This window comes from Diabrotica virgifera, chromosome 1, assembly GCF_917563875.1.
Source record: "Diabrotica virgifera virgifera chromosome 1, PGI_DIABVI_V3a".
Taxonomy (NCBI): Eukaryota; Metazoa; Arthropoda; class Insecta; order Coleoptera; family Chrysomelidae; genus Diabrotica; species Diabrotica virgifera.
Window position 1 is genome coordinate 314,783,413 of NC_065443.1, and position 20,370 is coordinate 314,803,782.

At 31.9% G+C, this 20,370-nt stretch overlaps 1 protein-coding gene across 1 annotated transcript in view; it reads right to left on the reverse strand.

Moving 5' to 3' along the window:
- LOC126886384 (juvenile hormone epoxide hydrolase 1-like) overlaps nucleotides 1-20,076 on the reverse strand; it is a 41,670-nt gene extending 21,594 nt beyond the window's left edge. Inside the window, exon 1 of the mRNA XM_050653290.1 lies at nucleotides 19,765-20,076. Coding sequence (XP_050509247.1) covers nucleotides 19,765-19,938 — 174 coding nt within the window. The 5' untranslated portion in view covers nucleotides 19,939-20,076. The remainder of the gene's footprint in view (nucleotides 1-19,764) is intronic.
- Nucleotides 20,077-20,370: the final 294 nt, after the last annotated feature.

Here is a 20,370-nt window from a genome sequence, read left to right on the forward strand (position 1 = left end):
TGCTTTACCATTTACTTTATATATGTATTGCTAATATGATCTGTAAGTTTGACCGGTTTGAAGTGCTTATTTTTGGAAAAATTTGGTTTTATATTAAAAAAAATAACTTCAAAAGTATTAGTGTTACGAAAAATCTCAAACAGTAAAAAAATATAGTTTTTACTCGCATAAACACTCCGTTTTTTTTTAAATTTTATGTAAGATAAAAATTGGATAAGATATGGCTGTTCAAAATTTGCATACACTGGTGATTAGTAACTCGTTCAAGCCCTTTTAACTCAAACTCCTTTAAAAAATAAGGGATTAAAAAAATATATTTACGTACTCTTATTGCCCTTAGAAAAACCTACAAACTGGTTTTTTTAGCACTTTATAGCTTAAAAAGTAACCTGATTTTGAGTAAAAAACCAACAACATACACGATGGGGCATTAGTGCGAGGAAGTCCAATTACTTGTTTGTAGTAAGAGATATGAAAAAATTATTTAGATAAAGTCGGGGCACAGATAGGACCATACCCTAAATATATTTTCAAATATACAAGGCCACTCGTATTGACAGGGTGACACAAACCTATGTTTTTTTAAATGGAATACTCTGTATATTTTTGCATTTTTGGATTCTCCTTGATGTCTTTTCTCTTAAAATAAAGGATTTTGTACTATTATATGAGATAGTTTAAAAGATATTTATCTATGGTTTTTGTAATTTTAATTTATATTTTAAAATAACTTACATATAAAATCAGAGTTTGTAGTGAATTTTGAGAGTAAACTATATGTAAGGCCAAATACTTACCATGCCGGGTTAGTATAATAAGGTTTATTTTCCTGGTTTTTCCCTCGTGACTTATTATGAGATCACTAACACGAGAATTTTGATCAAATACTACAATTTTTACTACAAAAGTTAAAGTTGATTTACAGAGGAAAGGACTATCTTCCAATAAAGTTGTCGAAGCAACGCAACTCATAAATATTGGCAGTATCATTTTAGTTATCGAATTTATAATGTATAATTCAAGCAATTGAACTCCGTAATTATGTTAATGTTTACATTACTGAATGGAGAGTTAAATACCCTTTCAAATGCGATACCACACGAGTTCTATTCCCTATGTATAGATAAGGGGTGGGGGAAGTGGAAGGGAGGGGGTTGACAAATGACAGATGTATGTACCGTAAAAATGTGTCCCCATTAGATCAAAAATCAACCTGTTTCGTCATTTCGTTAAAATCTAATAAATACTGCCAAATATCGAGGTGGACTGTTTTCTTTGGCCCACACTGTATACACAATGTAACTATTCGAATTTCTTCTCAAGGGGTCATTTTTATAACGGTAGAAATTATGTGGCAAAAAATTTAATCAGTAAAGGAATCTAAGTTTAATGTGACCGTATAATTAGATAATTCCAAATTGCTTGAATTTACAATTATATGATTTTTTTATCATAGTTTTCACCCCTAAAAAATTAAAATCAACTAACGGCAGTATTCACATTTTGAAATAAAAGGTAAATATAACCTAAATCCAAATTTGAATGCAAATCAGTAACGACATGGTATTCAATTACATTGTTTGTTTGAATTGTAACTATTCTAGGGGGTGAAATTTAAGGGTTAAACTGTGACAAAATCTTAAACTATGTTATTTCATGTTAATTGACATTCCCTCATTTTATTAAAATATGATTTGAATCAATTACCCGCTTTAATTTACAATTATACGATTTTTTTTATAATAGGGGTTGTTTCCTCCCCTAAAAAATAAAAAGCAACCGACGACACAAATTCAACTTTGAAGTGGATGGTCAGTAGAGCCTAAATCCTAATTTTCATGCAATTCGGTGCTGCCACTTAAAATTACACGGTATCGCCGAATTTCCCGTTCATTTACTGGGCTATGTGTACGTACACATGTAATTAGAAAAATTATTGAAAAATCTTTTATAAAACGTATAAATTTATTTAAAAAAAACCTCAATGAGCGACATCTAAATCACGGAATGTTTTCGATCTACATAGATCATCATAAGTGCTGATACAGGTAAATCACATGCTGAGCCACCAAAAATACATGGGTAAGAACCCTTTAAATATTAGCGAAATATATGGCTAGCTATATACATATAGATATTTGATAATATGTATACAGCCAGCTACACCAAATTTTTTTCTTGTGGAACATGTAATTAGTTATGTGCTGTGATATTTTATGACTGTTTATAGTAGAACTGCTGTATGTGAAAGATATTTGAATGCATATTTTCTTCATTTTAAAGATGCTGATGATGATGTCTACCTATGTAACTTTTTCTTCTGCGTTAATGGTTTGTCACCTGGTGCCTATTCTGGCATCAAACTTTTTCCTCCTTTCGTATTTCGTTAGTTATTTAGTATGTATTTCTTTTGAAATTATTCAATTTTTATTTATTTTCTTATTGGACATGGTTCACGCCATGTGTTCGACGGGCCACTAAGTAGAAAATCCACTCACAGACTTTTTCGATGGACTTCACCTTCCGTCCCATTACCACCAACAAAATACCACTTATCCTAATATTATCTATTCCTCTAGCACCTCTCGTGTTTAGAGAATCCCTACACCGCGAGTAAAGGGAAGGCAGTCTGTGCGCGGGGGAAGTAAGTTGAAGATATCCAGGTTTGTTCCATCTAGCGGCCAAACCAGTCAGAAGCTATCAGCAAATGGTCGGCCATCGCGAGTAGACGTAATAGCACTGATAGCTTTATTACACAAAGGTGTGACCTATTAATGTTCTCTCACTGAACAACTATTTGCTGACGATTTCTGACTAATAGTTTAACTGTTATGTGAGCTCCACACTCTTGCCGAAGTCGATCGAGGTTCAATAAGTACGAGAGTGTAGAAGGCCACCTTGTGTAACTTTGCCTCGCTTCGTTCCACTTCCGTTTTCTGTCGGTCTGGCGCGTCCGAGTCGAAGGGATCTTTGTCGGTATTGCACCGCTTGAATGTGTTCCTCGCGAAGTAGAACGAGTGTGTAGAGAGGGTACTCCGGTCAACTTTGGCGAAGTAACTTCGCCGAGAGTATGGAACCCACTTTAGTTGGAACAGATCGAATAACCCGATAACTGTTAACAGAATATTAGAACGAAACGAGCATTTCTTCTAATACCTACGCCTTCGAAAGAAGATAACATTCGTCTTCAGATCATTGGATGAACTAAGAAACTTGGGGCCGACAACAGCGAACTGTTGCTGGCCTCGGTAATAAAGGAGAGTTTAAACTAAAGGCTAGCAACCTATCTTTCAGAAAAATCAATATTTTAAAAGTTTCGATCAAGAACTTCGAAACCCGGATGGAAATTAAGCCGACGAAAGCTACGCAAAAAGGACGATATGAAACGATACAATATAGATAAATATCCTCAAAGAAACAAAGAAAGTAAAAGGGAGCGAAGAAATATAATACTGAGTATATTGTATTGTGAGTATATTGATCTGTACTGCGGTTTTGAAAATGTTGTGAGACCACAAAGAGGGGTCTCCATTGCATTCCATTAATGTAAATTAGTATAAAATTGGTTTTCTGACTATTTCTAAACAACTCAGAACTCACTGGTGTTGGACCTGATATTTAAATTATAGAATACCAAATTATTTTTTCCTTAAGTAGGTATTTGAAAACAGTCAAATGAGATAAAACCTCAACAAGCATCTATCAATTGAGTTACGTTTGAGACAAAGAATAAATACGACAGGACCAACAACTATACCTTTGGGTACGCCTCGATCAATACAATACTTCATAGTTTTGAGTCACATGTGTGTTTTATTGTAATAAATTGTTTTGATTGGCTAGGTATTCAACGTGTGTTTTAGTCTTTCATTCTTCTTCTTCTTATATTTGTTGTAGATCTGTCGATCTGTTAAATCCGACGTTGAAGTATTTCTTGAGAGGTAGACTGTCAGCTTTCTCTCCATCTTTTTGGTGGTCTCCCCGGTGGAGGCTTGCCTGCTGGTTTTCCTTCTAGCGCAATTCTTGGTAGTCTGTACTCCTCCATTCTTTTTACATGACTGAACCATTCTCTTCGTCTTTGCCTGCCCCATCTGACTACATCTTGCATTCCACATTGTTCCCTTGTACATTCTAATAATAGTAATTAGCAGGTCGAGTCTAGTAGGCCCATGGTTGTATTGACCATTCTCCTCCATCGCTTCTTATCCATTACTTTCATCCTCCAATTTGTGGTGTTGAGTCTTTTTTAGATCATTTTCTACATGCAATTTTCTCCTTTTTTGGATCGACCTCTTCTCTGATGTCGTTCTATTGTACTTGGCAGTAGCATTTTTATCAAAACTAGTAAATAATAGTTTTTATTCCTCTTTATAAGCAATTATGCTTGTTAAAAAAAATTAGAAAATCTACGGTTTCGTTTTGATTAAATATTTATTTAATTTATATTTAATTTATATTGACAATCTACGGAATGGTCGGAATGGTAAAAATCTGTCTTCCTTAGAGCCTCCTTGACAGCAGGTAGACCAGAAATAGTGCTATCGGGGGACGGAGGAAGACAGATTTTAATCAAAACGAAACCGTAGATTTTCTTATTTTGTTAATGCCATACTCTGCATAGAGTACAAAGACTCGTTTCATATGGGCTCTCTGAACCGCAAAGTGGAATGTTTTCCTGGCGGTGCCTTTTGGTATGTTATACCTGGGTTAAGCAGAAAGCTTGAATTGAGTCGAAATTCATTTAAATTATGCTTGTTCCTGGGATTGATACCGTTCTGAAAAGTTGTCAATCCATCTTTTGTGCAGTCGGCCTATTTTTATACCGATTGGTGATTTATCTCTTACTATTTTGACGAAGAACTGGAGTGGAAGACATCATAAAGCGCATTACGAAGTTGAAGTGGAAATGGTCAGGACATGTCGCAAGACAAAGAGACAACAGATGGACAAGGAAGATCTTAGAGTGGCGGCCAAGGGCGGACAAACGAAGTCGTGGAAAGCCACCTACCAGATGGACCGCCGATATAAAGAGAATAGCGACAAACTGGATTGCAGCTGCCCAGGACAGAGAAGGGTGGAGATATCTTGAGGAGGCCTATGTCCGACAGTGGACAAATTTGGCTGTGTGATGATGATGATGATTTTGACGACACGGGTTTTCCCCATTCTGCTTATGTGGTTATTCCATTCCTTTTTTCTATCCCAATATTCCACTTGTTTATACACTGTCCGTTACATCTATCAGTATATTTCCTGTAATGCTTCTCAGTAGGTACTCTCATCTCTGCTGTTTCCATTAGTATTTGTGTTCTCGCGGTATAGGGTCTTCTTTCTGATACATATGTCATTATTGGTCTTACACTGGCTTTATAAATTCTTGAATTTAGCTCAGTTTCAATTCCGCCATATACCCCTCCGTGGCTCAGTGGTAAGAGCGCCTGCCTTTGGATCGAAAAAATCCGAAACGTTGTGGGTTCGAATCTCACCAGGGTCAGAAATTTTTCATTTATTATAAATTAATAAATGAATATAGTTTCTGTCCTTGTGGGATCAGTACTCACCGGAGGGACCGCAGACGTTCGGATACAATTAGCGTCTCTTTGCAAAGACAATGACGTCGACTTTGCAAAGTAACAAGACACTTACTCAACACACACACTACACATGACATTCGGTACCTAACTGTTCAAAATTACCGTACCTACCATGCCAATGGCCATTAGTTGTCGAGGCATTAGCTAAATAAAAAAAAATTCCGCCATATATTTTTTAGTAAGGTATACAGTATATACAATAAGGTATACTGACAGTAACTGTCAGTCTATTTGACTTTCCTACTCGATTTCTCACTTCTTTGTCCAGGTATCCATAGCTCAACAGCGTAATTCCAAGGTATTTTATTTCCATTAGTTGTTCAATACTGATGACAAGTTATATGTTACATCGGATTGGTTCTTTACTGATTACTGTTGTTTAATTTTTCTAAGGTGAAATTGTTATATTGAACTTTTTTACTATTATACGAAATCTGGGGACTAATCTTTGCAGACTATCTTCATCTTGCGCTATCGATATTGTGTCGTCTGTGTAACAGTTATTTTGTATCCCTTTAGGTACATGTGAGCCCATCGCTATGTTTACAATTTGGTTATTTACCACATATTTACTTTTTTTCCTGTTATTCACTTATTTCGTCTGTATGATACCTATTCTGTATTCTGTACCTATCACTCTGATTTATTAATTATATATTTTGTACCTACTTACAGTTGTTAAAATATACATTTATTTTTTTCACCTACTTCTATACGTTTAATCACTATTACCGAAAATATGGACCCACCTCCGGCCGCTTGGAAAATTAAAAACAAATTGAGCTTAAAAAATATATAGAAATGAACAAAAAAGTTTAGTGTGACAGAAATGCAAAAAAAAATAGTCGGTATATAATATTTTATAAAAACTTTAAGGTAGATTTAAAAGTCTTATTTTGCGATACATCTATACTAAATACCATAATAATAGATTCGAGTATATATCGGCGTCCCAGGTGTTTCCTCCTTATATCAGATTATTTTCAAGCTATCGCAGATCCAGTATCCAAATGAGTCATCCCCGTTGCCAGGTCATAGAGGGTTTATCACTACCCTGAGAGAGTGTTGCGACATATGCGATTTTGAAGTAGATATCACTAAAATCTCATTTTGCGTGAGCCTAATCGTAATTAGAATTCGGGCCCTTTCGGTGTCCCTGTTAAGTCGTTAATCCCGCTTAATTAAACTGTAAATAAATAAAATACTGGACGACATTTTGGGGCAGGGTCTAGATTTAAATTTAAGACCTGGCAATTTATTTATTTCTATCAAGTTGACATAGTGTGATTTGAATTTTTTGCTGCTTCATCTCAGACAAGTTAGACCAGTTCTCTCTCTGTCTCTCATTTCATCCTTCCTTGTAGAATATTGGACGCTTATGCGTTTCTTCGCCAATTGCTGGCTGGCGAGTTCAGCGCATGTTTCCTTTTTTATTTTCTGCATTTTATGTATTTTCTGACTTAAACCGCGAAAACAAGACCTGACACCACAAGGACAAAAAGACTGATGGGAACGTGTGAAATGAAAATAGTCCGAGATAGCACAGGAAAATCATTATAGTCCAGGGCGCATCTGTTTTGAGATGGACGTTGAGAGGTGACTCAAATTTTTTGTAGAAATTGCTTGAAAATAACACAAATAATAATATTTGAGTTATCCTCCCACTCAAAATGGTCCGGAACATTGTTTAAATAATCAAAATGTCAAAATATGAAGGAAAAATTCGGTTTTTTCATTGGTTTTTTCATTATAACTTTAAAACTATTCATTTCTGAGAAAACTTGTACTGACATAAAAGTTGCGTAATTAAATTTTCTATAACATAGAATTGGTTAAAAATTTAAAAAATAGTCACCCTTGTTGCAAAATAGCAATAAATGCGAAAAAAACCATACAAAAACAAGTATTGGCATTTTACGTTTTTCAACCATTTATGCTAAACTTAGGACCTTCATATTTTACCCAGAAAATCTATATGATATAGTAAAATAACACTGTAAATTTCATTAAGATCGGTTTAATAGATTTTACAAAATAAATTTTGCAATACAGCTTTCGCAAAAAAAAATTCATTTTTTTTAAATATTCCAGGACTGAAAATAAAGCAGATAGCAAGTTTATTTTTTTTTTACTTATAGTAGTGTACTGTACCTTTCATTTGCAATTTGCAAAATTAAAATTGATTAATTACAACGGCGTCAGGAATTTTTTTAAATAAACATTAATTTTTGGTGCTACGCGCAGGACAGCGATGTTAGATTCACACAAGTTGATTTCCACCAAAATTTCTTTCAATCTTTATCAATATATTATTTTCTTACTCTATATTTTGTTGTATTTTAATATTTTAATTCCACAAAAATCAAAATAATTTTATTATTGTTTGTGAAATATTGTTTAAACAATTGCATATGTTTAAAAATAATAAACTTTTATTCTCCAAGTTAAAATATATGAACAAAGAAAGTTTTTGCTAAAAAAGTGTTATTTCAAAAGATGAGTATGTGTTTTTATTTTGCAATAAACAAATTTATTTACTTATATCGAACTGTCATAAAAATTAAAATGTATCAATCATTATCAAAGGTCACTGGAATGCCCAATCAGAGCAAACTATCCACTGTCTTGCGCGTAGCACCAATAATTAATATTTATTTAAAAAAATTCCTGCGCCATGGTAGTTAATCGATTTTAATTTTGCAAATTGCAGACGAAAGGTACAGTATACTTCTATATGCAAAAAAAAATTCAACTTGCTATCTGCTTTATTTTTAGTCCTGTAACATTTTGAAAAAATGAATTTTTTTTTGCGAAAGCTGGATTGCAAAATTTATTTTGCAAAATTTATTGAACCGATCTTAATGAAATTTACAGGATTGTTTTACTGTATCATAAAGTTTTTCTGGGTGAAATATGAAGGTCCTAGGTGTAGCGTAAATGGTTGAACAACGTAAAATGCGAATACTTTTTTTTGTATGGTTTTTTCGCAATTATTGCTATTTTGCAACAAGGGTGACTATTTTTTAAATTTTTAACCCATTCTATATTATAGGAAATTTAATTACGCAACTTTTAAGTCAGTACAAATTTTCTCGGAAATGAATACTTTTAAAGTTATAATCAAAAAACCTTTTAATCTAAAAGACCTTTTTGAGAAGGAGGATAACTCAAACATTATTATTTGAGTTATTTTCAAGCAATTTCTGCAAAAAAATTTGAGTCTCCTCTCAACGTCCAAATGTAGTAATATTTTTACAGATGCTCCCGGGCCTATTATGGGATAGACAACCTAGCACAGGCCTCAAAATGACTGGACACTGAAAAGAAAAAAAGAATGTGTGTGAACTTTGTACCTACGCACGTAAGAAGTTATACTTCTATTATATGATTTCAACGAAATCAATATACTTTCGAACAGTTTATTTATGTTTTATTAAAAGATTAAACTAATTTTTACTTTGTACTTTCCAAAAATTTTTATTAATACAATACCACAAATAAAAAAAAATATATAAAACACCTGAATTGGAACCGGGGACCTGTTGATCTCCAGTCGAACGCTCTACCACTGAGCTATACTCCTTTTGTTTGTGGGGGTGCGGACTAGAAGATTTCAGCCAAAGTGTCAAATAGACCAAGTGAAGTATAAAAGTACTTTAAATATTACTTATTATCTTATTCCCGAGGTAGACAAATCCAAAGATACAAAAATTATAATAAATATATTTACTAAAAACACTAATATATTCTTTCCATTCCTTTTTTAGAGTCATACATACTTAACTTAAATCATTTAGCAACGAACTCCATACTGTCTGTGTGCGCATGTGCGCAGAATTCACTCCCAATCGCGCCTAAGTATAACTTCAAAAAAGAATGGTATGGGCATATAAGAAGAATGGGAGAAGGAAAACTGGTAAAGATAGCACGAGACAGATTACCAAAAGGTTGAAGCAGTATAGGAAGCCCAAGGAAGAGATGGAGTGACAACCTGGATATCTGACGAGGGGGCATCCGAAGATGGAACAGGCACGAGCCTATTAAGGAAGCGGGAAGAAGAAGAAGGAAGAATGTTCTGTATAAACTGTGTACTATAGTTCATACTATAAATAAAACTAATAATCAGTATTTCCTCCATTGGCCTGTACGCATACCTTTGGCATACTGCCAATTAACTGGTTGAGCTGGGTTGCGGAATCCTCTCCCATTCTTCACGAGCAGCATCTTTTAGTTATTGCACTGTAATAGGGGGGTTGCTTCGCTTCTTGATGCGTGCTTTGAGAATGTCTGAAGCATTTTAAACGATGTTCATGTCAGAGGGAATCGAGAGTCACTGTCTGGTGGATACTCCTTCTTCTTCTAGGAAATTTTGTATTGCTTCTCTTCGATGAGGAAGTGCGTTGTCATGCATAAACTCATATCCATCACCCACTGCCACTCGAAATTGACGCACGACAGGATTTAAAACCTCCTAGATGTACACAGCATCAAAGACTGTTCTCTCCAGAACCATCAGTGGCGTCCGTGTACCGCTCATAATACTGCCCCCTTCAAATGGGGCACGCGGTTGGGCTGTTTCTAGTCGGCTTATCATCCTGGGGCCCTCAAAACCAGTGTTCTTCGCGAATCAGAAATTAAGCCAATTTTTGATTCATCAGAGAACATTACGCTATTCCAGTTAGGACCATGATGTACTATTTCTCTAGCCCATTGCAACCTTACTATTATGTGTTGGTAGGTTAGTTTAAGAACACACAAGGGTCTATAATACAAATTTACCGCATTTAATCTGCGTGTTATTGTTTGCCGTGAAATATTCAGTCCTTCAAGCCTAGTAATTTCTTTGGATATACCACTTGTATATTTCAGACGATTTTTTCGAGCTATGAATGTTATCTGCCGGTCTTATGCTGCTGTTTTACATCGACTTCAGCCACTTCTAAGGGTCGCCAACTTCTTGAAAATTTCAAGATCTTGTCTTGATTTCAAGACAAGATCAAGACAAGAAGTAATTTTAGATTTCAAGACAAGACAAGAAATTTTATGTCAATACCAAGATTTCTTGTCAAAAAAAAAAACAAGAAATCTTGAAATATCTTGAAGTAGCTAATAATAAAAACTAGATTTTATTTTAAATAACAAATTTAGCACATTTTTAAATCGGAATTGATAAGCCATGAGTTAAGGCAGATAACATTTCTTATGGAGTCAACGCCTAGCTGATTTCTTGGCTTTGTTATTGTTAAAGTTGCTCTTGAAAATAGCCTTTCCGCAGGTACAGATGCTGCTGGCGATCCGAGAAAATCCTTGGCCATTTCGATTATGACGGGTAGATATTTTCGTGTCTTCTCCACCAATCAAGTACATATGTATATCCTCAGAATCTTCTGACCTAGGCTCATTTAAGTATTTTTCAGTATCATACTTCTAAGATTGTAAGTTATCATTATCAGCTTTATAGGTAAGTAATATCTAAATCAAATTCGTTATCTTCTTTTTTCAGACTAACTACTGGCTCTGGTATTGAATTGTATAGATTATAGATCATTCTGGGATTTATTAAAGTAGTTAGCTTTAAATACATATTTGTTAAAATTTTTGTACTGCCTCTGAGTATAGAAGCTTTTCCCAAGATGAAGAGGAAAATGCCTCTACTCTATGGCGAGGATTCAAAATAACAACAATACAATATATCCATTTAGTTTTGTTATAGTGGTTCAGTATTTTATCTCTCGCAGCTTGAATGCAGTAAATTAATTGCTCATCTGTAGCGTCTCTATCAATTTTATTATTAAGTTCATGAGCCCATATTTCCAGTTTGTTCAAAAGTAAATTTATTCCAACTACCACCAATGGGAGTGTGCAATATTTTTCCCCTTCGAAAATTGAAGAAAGTGTTTTAAACCTTCTCAGAAACCTACTGACAAAATTTACTGATCAGAACCATTCTTTATCTAACATTTTTCAATTATTTAGATTTTGGTTGTTGTCACAAAATATAGTTTTAAGCATTTTTTACACTAAAGCCCCATATTAGCATCTCGAAAGTTGAATGCCATCATGTAGGCACATCTAGTTCTGACATAGTCATCTTTTACAATTTATCACCTCGCAAGCACTGTTAAGTTTAAGCTGCATTTGAGTTTTTGATTTTTTATTTACAAGGTATTCAATTTTACTTTTTTACTAACAGGACAGTTAACAAAATCTAAAATAGTAGCATTTATAGCATTTTCTACTTCGATCTCATCCTCCAAATAATCAATGTCCTTTTCGATGTCTAAACTGTCTCGATTAGGCTCAGCAATTTTTATGAAATCCTGGACAGCTAAGCTTAGAATATGTGCGAACCATACAAAATGCTTAATGTAAGCATGCAACTACACATCAATTTTGAGTTCGTCAGGAAACCAATGCAGATCAGGGACTTCACCCAGTGGCAGTGAAGGCCGTGTTAGCACGCAACGCAATAAAAAGGTCGCCGTGGAATCACACGACCGGGTAATCAAGAAATTTCAGGATTTTGAAATTTCTTGAGCCAAGACAAAATGTAAAATGTCAAGAAAACTTCAAGACAAGATTTTTTTAATTTCTTGATTTTTTCTCAAGACAAGACAAAAAGTTGTTGTCAAGACAAGAATTCTTGTCTTGTCGACCCCTAGCCACTTCTGGGGAGATCCTTCGCGTAACTTATCTTGTATTTTTTTTTATTTTCGGTACAGCACTCTGAGTAACATCAGCAATATTTGCGATACCTATCACATTGAATAAAGCCCTGTTATAACAAAGCAATTACTCTAGACAGAGTCACAGTAAGAAGAAGGATTACATACAATCATAATAGGTAACAAATATTTTTTGTCATTTATTTCATTCTGAATCATCAGGAAAACTAGGATAAACCACGAGCACGCGACTTTTATAGGTACAACGTTTAATTTTTAGTCATATTGTAAAATGTAAAATATTTATTTAAAATAAATTTTAACATACAAAGTCTTTATGTATCACATTTTGTTAAAATAACTACATATATCAAAGAAGCAAAAAACCTAAATATCGATATAAAAACAACATGTAATAACGGCAAAAGCTCTTTTGGTTTTGTTTTTAATTATAAACTTGTTTTATATTCCATTAATTTTCCCACTTTTAATTAAATTGTACAATTAAAAATCTCTGATACGCAATTTTGTAGTCCCGTTCTGTATTTCTATTTTTATAACATTCAACACAAAAATAACCTTGAAACTGAGATGAACTGCTCGTCAAAGGTTGTTATTTATTTTTTAATAACTGATTTCTTCTTTGTATCATTTTTCTGAAAGTCATCTAATGTGTGGTCAGAGTTCAATATTTTAATAAATACATAATGTGTGACTTTTGTTTACAAAATATTACGTTTACGGATATAATAGTAACTCTATTAATGATGATGTAAATAGTATATAAAAATACCATCATAATATGTAAATAGTATGTAAAAAGGTACCTATGTAAACATTATAACATAAATATCATTAAGAATAATTGTAGGTGAAGAATAAACAAAGAAACAATGAAAACTAATAGAAACAAAAAACAAAACAAAAGAATGCTACGATTAGAAGTGCCAAAAAATAGCAGAGGCTATTCAAACAATCAGAATAAAAAATTGAACAAATAGTAATGCCAGTAGCAAAGAAGAATAGAGAAAGTGAGGAAAATTATAAAAAGAACATACAGAAACAAAAAGAGGGTATCAGCAAAATAACCCATACCTATATGAAAAATGATTAAGGGGTGTTACTAAATGAACCAGATGACATACTAAGAAATTGGCCAACTTACTTTACGAAACTGTTAAAGAAAAACGAAGAAGAAAGGCGAATATGAATAATTCATGAAGTTAAAGACAATAAAAAAAATAGTAATAGAAATACTGCAAAATAAGAAATAGGAAATGAAGTAAAGGAACTAAGAAAACAATAGAAGCTCATGAATAACGGAAATATCGGCCGAAATGATAAAAGCAGTAGGAAAAAGGCTACACGAAGAGTAAAAATGCATGAGACACACATGCCAGGAGAGTGGGCTATGGAAAGGATATGCCCAATGCACAAAAAAGGTGACAAAATAGCCTAATAAAATAAATAAAAATCAAAATGTAATTCCTTACAGGTTGGAATAAATTTTTTATCAAAGTTTAGGTGAATACAAAAGATATTTTCAAAAAAGTATCCAAATCATATGAGGGGATCATTGTTTAAATAAATAAAAAGTGGTAATTTTTGCACAATATTTACTTTTTTAATTGCTCAGGTAATTTACATTTTAATGAAGGTGTTTAGGGTTTTTTTCTACAAAGCTGAAGGACAAATCTTTCACCTAAGACTTAATAAATTAAATTTGACCCCCTATTTATTTAAATAATTATATATAAAATCTAAAAATCAAATTTGCAATAAAATATTGTTTGCGTTTTAAATAAGCGCTATAAATTTATTTTATTTAATAGTAGAAGTTGCGCTATGTTACCAGTATTAAACAAAAAAATTTGGTTAAAAAATATTTAATAATTTATGAGATATTTAATTTGTTTATCAATTGTTACTATATTTTCAATTGCAAAAACGCTGTTGTTACCAAAAGAACATATAGTCCAGAGAAATAAGATTTTTCTCGTGACACATCCCCCTCCAGGCCGAAACCAAATTTTTTGAGTAGTATGGACATCTATATTAATAACCTTTATGTTTCCTACAGCCGATTTTGATGATATACAAAGTTATAAACAAATGAAGATCAAAAAACGGTAAATTTTCGCTTTTTTCGTCTATAACCAAAAAGTTAAGCATTATAAACAAATTTGAGAGTAAGAAACTCATAAACTGTCTAAAAAATTTCAATATGACGTTCCCTGAATATGTCTATCCTTATTGGTTGCTTAGAAAATTGCAAAATAAATCATAAATTTTGAGTTTTTATAAATATTCATAACTTATGTAAATATTAACTTAGAACCTTCTTATTACACGAATTGCTGAGACCTTTGGGGCATAAATTATATTTTAAATTTCAAAGCAATTGGTCAAATAATTTAAAAGTTATTTAATTTGTTTATCCCAAATTCATTTTTTTGCAACACTATAAGTCAGAAAAATAAGGTTACAGTAAGACTTCTGACAGTTTATGGAAGAAGAACATTTATCCTATTGACTTAATTTAAAAAAATGACAAAATATAATTTTAAACAGTGTAAAATTATTTTGCAAAAACACGTCAATTTTTTCCTTACTTACAAAACAATTAGAATAACTTTTTAACCGTTACCCGTAGAAAAATTATTTTTTCATATTTGGAAAGACTGAATTTTTATACATATTTAGAAAGAAAAACAATTGTCCTAGGACAATTAGGGAAGAAGTTAGCCCCCCCTCCTTTTTTTAATTCACATGTTTTTGCAAAATAATTTTGCAGTATTTAGAATTCTTTTTTGTCATTTTTTTTTAATTAATTTAATAGTATAAATCTTCTTCTTTCATAAAATATCTAAAGTGTTAGTGTAACTTCATTATTTTCTGACTTATAGCGTATGATTTAAGCACCAGAAGTCCCAGCATTTCATGTAATAAGAACGTTCTAAGTTAATTTTTACATAAGTTATGAATATTTATAAAAACTCAAAATTTATTATTTATTTTGCAATTTTCGAAGCAACCAATAAGGATAGACATATTCAGTGAACGCCATATTGAAGTTTTTTTATACGATTTATCAGTTTCTCACTCTAAAATTTGTTTAAAATACTTAACTTTTTGGTTATAGACGAAAAAAGCGAAAATTTACCGTTTTTTGATCTTCATTTGTTTATAACTATGTATATCATCAAAATCGGCTGCAGGAAACATACAGGTTATTAATATAGATGTCCATACTACTCAAAAAATTTAGTTTCGGCCTGGAGGGGGTTGTGTCACCAACAGGATATTTTTTTTCCTTATTTCTCTGAACTAATAAACCTGCTTAAAATCTCATTATGTACTTTTATTTTTATGTACGATTTCGATAAATGTATTAATAAATTCAAATTTCTGTTTAACTCCCCTCTAAAATGAGATTTGAAAATTGTTCTAATTTGTTTATAATTTGATTTTTTAATAACGTCGTGGGGATTAAACATTTTGAAATCCTGTTCCAATAATCGGGTTCCTGGGAATTTTTCACTAATTAACACATTTTTTTGTCGTTATTTCTTTTTCTTTTTTTTTCCTTATAGTAAAAGATATAGTTTTGCTTATAGAGGGGGTTTCATTAGGAATGTCCAATCTCTGAGTTGTCGATTCTAGACCTAACAATATTAAGATTTAACCAAAATCACTTTAATAAATTGTGGCTCCTTATTGAGTTACAGGGTTTATTTAAAAATTTAAAAATTATTTTTTCTCAGTATTTTAAAACTATTTGACATATCCTTTTCATACTTGGTAGAAAGTGTGGGTATTATACACCCTATGAAATTATGTTAAATACAGGTTTCCGGCTATTACCAGAGGCGTACGACAGGCGGACAGGGGAAAGCAAATGGTTGACCCTTCCCAAATTCTAAGTCACGGTGAAATTGCCATTTTAGCACAATTTTTAAATTCTCCAATACTGTCTATGTAAATAACATCCTCTTTACTCGTAACGATAAAGTTATTAGTTTTCGAGATATTTGAAGTTAAGCATGTAACGGCACAGTTATTTAGTTATTTTGATTAATATATGGTGCCGCTTAATTTTTAGTTTCAAATATTTCAAAAACTAATGATTTTATCGTTAAGAATGAATAATATACTCTTCAGTCTTAACGATAAAATCATTAGCTTTCGAGATAATTCAAATTAAAAATTAAGCGGCACAAAACCTTACTCAAAATAAAATAACTGTGCCGTTACATGTTTAACTGCAAATATCTCGAAAACTAATGACTATATCGTTACCAGTTAAAAGTAAGTTATTTACATTAAGAATATGGGAGAATCTAAAAATTGCGCTAAAATGGCAATTTCGCCAGTGACGTAGAATTTGGGAAGGGTCAACCATTTGCTTTCCCCTGCCCGCCTGTCGTACGCCTCTGGTAATAACCGGAAACCTTTATTTCACATAATTTTATAGGGTATCGTACCTACACTTTCTACCAAGTATGAAAAGGATATGTCGAATAGTTTTAAAATACTGAGCAAAAATAATTTTTAAATTTTTAAATAAAACACCCTGTAACTCAATAAGGAGCCATATTTTATTGAAGTGATTTTGGTTAAATCTTAATATTTTGAGGTCTAGAATCGACAACTAAGAGATTGGACATCCTTAATAAAACCCCCTCTATAAGCAAAACTATATCTTTTACTACAAGGAAAAAAAGAAGAAGAAAAAACGACAAAAAAATTTTGTTAATTAGTGAAAAATTCCCAGGAACCAGATTATCGGAACAGCATTTCAAAATGTTTAATCACCCTGACGGTATTAAAAAACAAATTATAAACAAATTAGAACAATTTTCAAATGTCGTTTTAGAGGGGAATTACATTGAAATTTTAATTTATCAATATATTTATGGAAAATATATATAAAAATAGAAGTAACGAGGTTTTACATAATTTAATATTCTTTTGGCAACAACCGCGTTTTTTGCAATTAGTAACATTTGATAAACAAATGAAATATCTCATAAATTATTAAATATTTTTTAACCAATTTCTTTTTGCTTAATACTGATGATATAGCGCAAGTTCTCCTATTAAACAAAATAATTTATAGTGCTTATTTAAAACGCAAAAAATACTTTTTTGCAAATTTGATTTTTAAGTTTTATATATAATTATTTAAATAAATTGGGGGTCAAATTTAATTTAGTAAGTCTTAGGTCAAAGATTTGTCCTAGAGCTTTGTAGAAAAAGACCCTAAAGACCTTCATTAAAAAGTAAATTACCTCAGCAGTTAAAAAAGTAAATATTGTGCAAAAATGACCCCTTTTTAATTATTTAAATAATGATCCCTCATATGATTTGGATAATTTCTTGAAAATATCTTTTGTACCAACCAAAATTTTGATATAAAATTTGATTCAACCTGTACGAATTTACATTTTGATTTACATGTAGTGTAATCTTATTTTACTAGACTAAAATGGGATATGGAAACTATAGGGGCATTACGATTTACGATAGTGTAAAGAGACAACGAACTATTGAAAGAGATGGGCCTACCAAGTAACATCGTCAGGATAGTAAAAATGACTATGACGACCGTGAGTACGACTATAATAACGTACCTAGGTTGAAAGATTACGTTATTACCGGCGACGGTAGAAGGTCCCTGAAAGCTTATGTAAGGTTTATTTTAATAAGTTACCTAAAGGAGTGAAAAAGAAACAAATTTAGTGTGATTTTCAATTTCAAATATTTCATTTAACAAACTTCTTATTTATTCTAAGGGACTTTCGGCCCTCCATAATAATTTAGTCTTTCATTCTGCGTTTAAATGTTTTTAAAATATTTATTAGTTTTTTCAGGATTCGAAAAAAATTGGACACCATGTCCTTGGTGATATTTTCCAAATCGAACATTCGCTATCTTTGTCATACAACGCACTGAGACAAATAGAATATGATGACAAGACACAGTGACAGTTTTAAATATTTGGCATGGCGTCGGGAATATTTTGAGTTGTTGATTAAATAATATTGATATATAGTGTATTTGATAAATAATTGATTTAAGACGTGAACTTTATAAAAAGTTATTTATTGTTTAATATTTTATGGAAGATCCAAGCAGAGAATACATCAGGATATATTCTGTGATCCAAGTATTTTTTTGTTAAAGATGTTCAAAATTGTAAGCGTTTTTGTCGATTGAGTATTAGTTTTTGTTGTACATATAAATTATTACAATCACTGAATACATAGTGAGTGAAAAAATTATCACATTTATTAACCGAATTAATAATTTGAAATTATACAAATAACAGTTATCCAAGAACATTAAAAAGCCATCTCTTTAAAGTTAATGATGGCATTCCCAAGTAGAATGACATTCTACTATACTAATGTTTGCTTGTCCATACCAGTGTGCATTTTACTACACGTAATTTGCCGTGTAAAGACAGAAAAAATAGGGATAGCCGTAAAATATTTACGAATTATGTACCGATGGCCTTAAGACATGGAATTAATGAAATGCTATTCATCGTTTATTCTTTATGTAAGATCCAAGCAGACAATACCCTAGGATATATTCTGTGATCCAAGTATTTTGTTGTTAAAAACGTTCTCAAAATTTATTTAAGCTTTTCATAGTGACACTATATTATTAAAAAAATAACTATTTCTCTTTTCTCGTGTATTAGATTTTATTGTATAGTATATAAATTATTGTAATCACTGAATACATAGTTAGTGAAAAAATAATCATATTAATTAATTGAATTCAAAAGCCAGCTCTAAGTTAATGATGACAATGTCATTGTCAACTAATCTCCATACCAGTGAGAATTTTATTAGATGTAATTTGCCGTGTAAAGAAAGAAAAAGTAGGGATAACCGTAAAATATTTGCGCCTACGCTCTTAAGTTGATCGTTTTTGAGTAATAAACAATAATTTTTTAAAACTGAAAAAAAAAAAGAAAGAATTTCAAGGATCAAAAACACAAGTAAAAAATATCATTTTTGTAATAATCAAGTCATCAAGTCATAATCAATTCATTAAACTAAAACCTTCTTCTATCAGGTCTCGATAAGACTTTTAGCCACGTTTTATTCTAAAATATATATTTTTAATTATTAATGAGGAATTTTCCTTATGGGAAGAAAACTAAAAAAAAAAACAATGTTTTAAAATTAAATAAGTCCAAAATACCCACCAAGAACTGACAGAATAAGGTTCGAATTTGAATTTAGGTATAATTTAAGGTGTATAATTTAATGAATTAGGTATAATACTTCGTAATTTCAAAAATTATATTTTTACTTGTGTTTTTGGGCCTTGAAAATTGTCATCTTTCATTATTTTTTCAGTTTTAAATTGTGTATTTTATTACTGTAAAACAATCAATTTACGAGAAAAATTACAAAAGACCTTGATTCTTTTTTAGAGAGGTCCACTATTTATAATATATAATATCTAGTTATCTAGTTGACACTTACCTCATCTGATACGCTAATAGTAAAAGGTTTAACTTCCGGTTTGACAGATCCAGGAGCCCCAGGACCCCACCATGTCTCTTCTAGTTTTTTAGGTAGAGGAGGATGGCCCATGAGCCGTTTAATCTTCTTGTATACGAAATACGCAATCACAGAAAATAACAATAAGAGAAACATATCGATTGAAAAATTGCCGGCACAACACTGATGTCAAACTAAATTTTTCAGTTACGAATGTTTGTTACGATCCACCGGTATTCATATTCTTAATAATGGCGGTTTAAATAATATTCAAGGATATTAATAATTGGTAGATAATAATGAACAGGGTCGGGCTAAGAGCACTTTTCACTGCTAAGTGCTAAGCGGCGGCTGATTTAAGATTTAACTATGGAGACCTACACAGAGGAGAGGAATCGAGATAGGACGACCTTGAAATTTTTGTACACGATTTTGCCTGTTTGCTTGGTTTCTCGCTAGGGCGGCGGTGGCGTAGAGATAGATGCTAGTTTTGCATTTGAGTGAATGTGAAAATTTCGAAAATAATTAATTATTCGTAGTTAATATAAGATTATTGGTTTTGGTGGTTAATATTATTTAAATATGAGT